This window comes from Nilaparvata lugens, chromosome 1 (genome assembly GCF_014356525.2).
Source record: "Nilaparvata lugens isolate BPH chromosome 1, ASM1435652v1, whole genome shotgun sequence".
NCBI classification, from domain to species: Eukaryota; Metazoa; Arthropoda; class Insecta; order Hemiptera; family Delphacidae; genus Nilaparvata; species Nilaparvata lugens.
In genome coordinates, this window is record NC_052504.1 from 94,628,229 (window position 1) to 94,635,460 (window position 7,232).

General features: G+C 36.5%; 1 protein-coding gene across 1 annotated transcript in view; it reads left to right on the forward strand.

Annotated features, from left to right (window-relative positions):
* Nucleotides 1-6,914, forward strand: part of LOC111043549 — a gene marked incomplete in the record, with an annotated part of 119,682 nt that extends 112,768 nt beyond the window's left edge. Inside the window, 4 exon segments of the mRNA XM_039419468.1 lie at nt 1,444-1,563; nt 2,733-2,871; nt 4,271-4,509; nt 5,913-6,914. Coding sequence (XP_039275402.1) covers nt 1,444-1,563; nt 2,733-2,871; nt 4,271-4,509; nt 5,913-6,701 — 1,287 coding nt within the window.
* Nucleotides 6,915-7,232: the final 318 nt, after the last annotated feature.

A 7,232-nucleotide genomic window follows, 5' to 3' on the forward strand; every position in this document is an offset into this window, starting at 1 on the left:
GTATATCTGTTCGCACCTTCAAAGTTCAATTTTTGCCATTTTTTCATATTTCAACCACTAATCACAGTAAATTACTTACGAATTTATTCAGTGAAAAGAGTCATTCTCGAACATCATTTCTGATCGGAGAAAAAGTGGTTCGACCTCCATGTAACAAAAATACATTGTGAAGCATGGGAGTGAACTTATAGACTCGATCGCGTTACAGTACGATGACATCCAATTTTTTTTATCATTCTAAGCTGATTGCATCAATCGAAACTGAAAGCTAAAAAATCTGGTGTGGCGCACTCACACAACTTTCCTTGCCGTTATGGAAGTTGATCAACTGACGTTAGTGTTCCCGCGCATCTAAATTAGTCTACTATTCGAAGATCTAAGCAAGCTGGTGACAGGACAATAACGCTGCAGACACATAAAGTCTGCTATCTGTTCATAGGGAATGATTTAATAGAATCAACACTTGCGAACAGTTTGCAAATTGAATAAATTTTCTCGAACTTCGAGCTTATTTCCAATTTTAGGTGAAAATGTTACTGGACATTAATTGTAGAGATTTTCATACCCAATATTTTCCACTTGGAATTTTTCGTTTAAATTGTATCTGAAGCCTGATAATTGGGAATCTAAAATCAAACTTTGCATAGATGGGGAGGAGCTCCTGAAATTTTTACAGATATGAGACTAGTGGCAATTGATAGAGCTTATCAATGACTTTTTTAGGTATAAATTTGATCAAAATCGTTGGAGCCGTTTTCGAGAAAATCGCGAAAAACCCTGTTTTTGACAAAATTTTCGCCATTTTAGCCGCCATCTTGAATTGCATTTGATCAAAATTGTTCGTGTCGGATCCTTATAGGGGAAGGACCTTAAGTTCCAAATTAAAAGTCATTCCGTTAATTGGGAGATGAGATATCGTGTACACAGACGCACATACACTCATACACACACACACACACACACACACACACATACAGACCAATACCCAAAAACCACTTTTTTGGACTCAGGGGACCTTGAAACGTATAGAAATATAGAAATTGGGGTACCTTGATTTTTTTTCGGAAAGCAATACTTTCCTTACCTATGGTAATAGGGCAAGGAAAGTAAAAACTGCGAACCGCACTCGTTCTGTCCGCCTCTTTAGTGTTTACACAATTGGAATAGTTCCAGCGATCTAAGCTCTCATTGAACATTCACGATAAATCTGATAAATTGAATTCGTGAAATTTTTCGCTATTTTCATGAGGCTATAAGTTATTAACTTATTAGATGTGACCGATGAACAGAATTTACTATCGTGGAGCGTGAGACTAAGATCGACAGAAAGGTGTTATGAATATCATTTTATCATAGAAGTCTTTATGAACCTCACACTGTACCTGGTCTTTGGATCTATCTATTTTTCATACTTCTGATTATGTGAATGTATTATTTTCACAGACTGTACAGAGCCAATACCCAACGCAGAAAACAAGGATGAGGACTAGCTTCGATCCCGAGCTAGAACTACCAAAGTTGCAGAGATGGTTCTGTGAGAATCAACATCCTAGTCGACAACAGGTTGGTACAATTTATTGAACATTTCATAACTTATTTAATGATATTATTCTCTTTTTGATGTTTCACTCATGTTGTTTGAATGAGGTGGAAAAAGAACAATCAGATTATCAATTGAAGCAATTCTCAAATCGGTATTGAATAGCAGTGTCAAGCACTGGGATGACAGGAAGGAATTGGCGTTATGCAAGTAGCTGACACGAGAAAAAAGAGTTTACAAATCTGGATTTCAATTATTCACCACTAAGTTGTTGAGATTCACTTGAGAGAGGACAATACAACACTACGAATTTAGTTTTATCGTAATATTATAAGCAAACTTTAGTCGATAGTTTGCCTTTTTGTGTAGTTGAGAAGTTGATATTGGTAATTATTAATATTGAATGAAAAAGACTAAGAAATTATCAAAAAACCACAGATTCATTGAAACTTAGAAAGACCGGTTTCGGTTATTACACCATTGTCAATCTCTGATAAACTAAAACTAAATACAAGAGCAGCAGGATTTATACTAGTAGGCGAGTACTGCTATTGGTCAAGGGCATGAACGCCTGCCATTGGCCCAGCTAGACTGTCTCCTCCCACTCAAGTGGGTCCCATTCAGTCTTTTTCATTCGATAGTTTGTCTATTTACATATATTCACATATATATTAATTGTATTATTATCTTCTACTTGTTTTCTTGGTTCTTATTTTGTACTGATAGTAAATTTTATTATCATGGCGGGTCTATTGCTTAAGCCGCCATTTTGTGACATCTCTGTTATGCCGTTAAGTGGGAGGAGACTGTCTGGCTGGGCCAATGGTAGGCGTTCATGCCCTTGACCAATAGCAGTACTCGCCTACTAGTATAAATTCTGCTGCTCTTGTGTTTAGTTTTAGTTTATCAGAGATTGACAATAGTGTAACAACCGAAATCGGTCTTTCTATAAATAAAATCTATGGTTCTTGACTATTTCTCAGTCTTTTTATTTAATATGAATAATTACTACAATAACAACTTCTCAACACTATAAAAAGGAGGATGTTTCGAAACAATTTTATTGAATATATTTCTCTTTGTAATCTTTTTTGATCATGAACAAGGTAGAATATAACATAATATGATATATTATCATGCTTCATGATTTATTTCACTAGAAAACTGATCAATCTCGTGTTTCTTTGTCCAGATTCAGCAGTACGTCAAAGAGCTGAACAGTCTGGAGTCACGCAGGGGTCGCAAACCACTGGACGTCAACAATGTGGTTTATTGGTTCAAAAATGCCAGAGCCGCCCAGAAACGAGCCGAAGTAAGGAGCATGGTTCCAGGTATGGAATAACAGGTGCAAAGCACAATTTCTCATTTCCTCAATAGATACATTGTTTCACAATCATTAAAAATTATCATAGATTAAATTGTATTCAGTCCTTACCTTTTTTTGGTTGTTTCAAAATGGAGAGACTTATCCGAATGGAAAATAGAGGTTTGGTGAAAGTATTCATAATAGAATGTATATTTCTATTTCTATTATGGAATAATATGAATTCATACTAGTGAATAGTATGTACTGTACGATCGATGAAATTGGTTTTATCAATAATTATAAAAGGTAATTATTATTGAACGAAAATCCTAATTAAATGCTGTGATTCACCCCGAAAACTTCTGCTACTGCAAATATTGACTACAGGATAAACAGCTAGATGGAAATTCGATGAACGCTACTGTACAAACATTATTTGTCAGTCCTGGAACTATAGAAGGATAAATTTTACTGGCTTGAGATGATTTGGTCACTAACAAGATTATTCAAACTGAGAGATTAAACAGATTATTAAAATAAAAATTGCTCACACATTGAAATCACTTTTCTCCTTTGACAGCAGAAGTTCAGTAGAAGTGATTACAATATTCAAGTTATTCCCTGAAAGTTATCTGAAATATCATGGTTTACACTAAAATAGAAAAATAAATAAATAAAATTCATAAATTTTAAAATTGATATAGACTGATTGTCTATCACACTTAGTTACGGTTGCACAAAAGCCGGTTAAATGTTAACCATGATTAATTCCAAGAGAACCAATCAGAGAAGCCGTCTTTTAAAAACGCCTTGTCTGTTTGGTTCTCGTGGAATAACACGGTTAAAATTCAACCGGCTTTTGAGTAACCGGGCCTTCTAATAATATTCGGTAACATTCGGCATGACAGAATATATCAATATTATGATAATAAGTGATTCATTATCACTTCCACATAATAGGAAACTCTAAAATAGTCAACTGGATGTTTTCAAATTGTTTCACATCAATTGAATTCGCATGAAGGTATAATAAACCAATAAAACTAGAGATGGAAATAAATTGGGAGTTGCATTCGTTCAAATGCTAATTAATGAGTAATTATTATTAAACGAGAATCCCTATTAAATGCAGTGAATCACCTCGAAGACTTCTGCTACAGCAAATATTGACAACAGGGTAAACAGCTAGATGGAAATTCGATGAGCGCTACTCTACAAAAATTATTTGTTCCCGGGCTGTGTAGTAGCTTTTATATAGTAGCGCTCATCGAATTTCCATCCAGCTGTTTACCCTCTTGTCAATGTTTGCAGTAGCAGAAGTCTTCGGGGTGATTTACAGCATTCAATTGGGATTTTCGTTTAATAGTAATTATTTATTGAACCAATTACTGATATTGTCAATAACCGATTTTAATCTTTCGCAGGAATGCACTGCACAATCGGACTGAACGGATACAACAGCAACAGCCAAAGCCCCAGCGACACCACGTTGCTGATGAAGAGTCCCGGAAGCCAAATGCAGGATGATGACGATGATGATGAAGACGATGATCAGGATGGTAGAGCCAGTTCACCCATTGCACCACTTTCGCTAACCATGTCCAAATCTGACAACCATGACAGTGCTCCAGCCAAGGAATCAGACACTTGCTCCATGGAGAAGGTAATTCCATTCTATGTCTATTAGTCTAATATATTACATATTTTAATATATTCCCATCTAATGACCCCCGGTGGAAGGGGTATAAGGATTAGTCATTGTTATCTTTGTCTTTTTCCCAATCACTTCTTGAGTGTGTCTTAAAAAAAGGCATAATCCCAAGAAATTGAAAGCTGACGATCCAGTATCAATAATAATTTTTGTAGTGTTCATGAGAATTGAGATAGAAGTAATGATGAATAGAATAGATAAATGAAAGAATAAAAAACAACTAATACATTATGATTGTAGGTACCGTAACTTGTGAATACTGACGATCCAGTATCAATAATATTTTTGTAGTGTTCATGAGAATTGAGATAGAAGTAATGATGAATAGAATAGATAAATGAAAGAATAAAAAACAAGTAATACATTATGATGGTGGGTGACGTAACTTGTGAATACAGTTCTTATATTGGGTGAAATTAGTAACACAACAAAGGATCTCCGATGAGAAGATCCTTTCTATCCACAGGTCAAACTTAGGTCTTTCTCCAAAGGTTCTTATTGGTACCTATCAAAAATATATTAGCTGCAGGTTTGTTCATCTCTGTTAGACAATATTGCACTGATGCTGAAATTATAAATCATTTCATAGAACATAAACCTATGTTCGAAGTTTTCTTCATGATATTACTATTTTTCATGTGCGTCGTGAATTAATTAACTTATATGATCATCCAATGAATGCTAGAATTCAAAACGTTTCATCAATCATGATGAATTAATTTAAACAATTTCTAGTTGGTTTAAATTGATTCTACTTTTGATGAGGGTAATGAGGCGGATGAAAGTGAGAGATGAATGGACGGGGACCTACAGTTTCAGATGGGCTCCGAACCTGAGGAAGCGATTTCACAACTATTTTCTGTATTACTTGGATTTACACCGTACAGTACTTGAAATTATAAATCATTTATATCCTTGATATGTTTCAACTATTTTTAGATTTTTTATTCAGTTTAATACTAAATCATCATTAATCATCAAAAACTATTATCGAAGTTGATAATGATAGGTACTTTACTCAAAGGATATCTTTTTTAAATAGTTTTCAAGATGTGTAATCTTATTGTTGTCTCTATGTTTGTTTGAGAAGGTTCATGTACTTTTAAAATATACTTTTTTCCTTCTCCTTCTTCCTCTTCTTCTTCTTCTTCTTCTTCTTCTTCTTCTTCTTCTCTTCTTCTTCTTATTCTTCTTCTCCTTCTTCTCCTTCTTCTCTCGTCTTCTCCTTCTTCTCCCCCTTCTTCTCCTTCTTCTTTCTCTTCTTCTTACAAACAAGGCTATAACCTGTTCCGACTCACACTTTCAAAATATTCATGTCTCAATACTTATAACATTTTTGTCTACTTTGTTCACAGCAACCACAAAACATAAAGCAAGAACCTCCCGACCAGGAAAACCGTCAACCCCACTCTCCCTGTGCCAGCAACAGCAGCAAGAACCTCAACAACACTACAACCAACAATAACAACAACATCATCAACAACAACAACATCAGTATAAAGGAGCAAGTGGGTGGCGAAATGTCTGAGGAGGAGGAGGATGGAGAGGAGGAGATAGATGAGGAAGAGGGAGAGAGGATGGAGCGACCTGGTCCAGTAGGAAGCCGGAGTCCAGTGAGGGAGCAGATGTACCAGAATTCGGAGTCGCCCGATCTCCAGATGATACCAAGGTCATCAAGCTCGACATGCCCTGGTTTCCCCATGGTGTCCAACTCGATGTTCAGTCACAGCTTCATGTATATGAGTCATTATATCCCGAGTCTACCGCACAACGCGTCCCACCCGAGTCCTCAAGGTCTCAACTTGTCTGCTCTGGCCGATGAACGTCGCAAACGCAACCGCACCTTCATCGACCCCGTCAGCGAGGTGCCTCGTCTCGAGCAGTGGTTCGCTCTCAACACACACCCCTCGCACAACCTCATCCTCAAGTACACCGATGATCTGAACAGGATGCCCTACCGTCAGAAGTTTCCTCGGCTGGAGCCGAAAAACGTCCAGTTCTGGTTCAAAAATAGACGCGCGAAGTGCAAAAGACTCAAAATGTCATTGTTTGACGCACCGAGCAGTGGGCTCCCGCCTCAACAGTCGTATCATCATCATTTGGCAGCCGCCTTGTCTGGAGAGAACTTTTCAGGTCGTGATTGAATACAGAATATTGTAGATGTATCCAATTTATCCCCATAACTTACTCTGTTTTGTACATAATTTGTAAGAAACCTTATGCTTGTATGTTGCTGAACCACAATAGGCTGATTATCGTCTTAGTCAATATGTATCTTATCCTCGATGATGTGTATCTGATTCTTGAATGATTCGTATCTAATTCTCAGATGATGTGTATCTGATTCTCAGATAATGTACATCTGATTCTCGGATGATGTGTATCTGATTCTCCGATGATGTTTATCTGATTCTCAGATAATATGTATAGATTCTCAGATGCTGTGTATCTGATTCTCGGATGATATGTATCTGATTCTCAGATGATGTGTATCTAATTCTCAGATGATGTGTATCTGATTCTTGGATGATTCGTATCTGATTCTCGGATGATGTGTATCTTATTCTCGGATGATGTGTATCTGATTCTTAGATGATGTTTATCTGATTCTCGGATGATGGCATCAGATTCTCAGAAGATATGTGTATCTGATTCTCAGATAATATGTATCGATT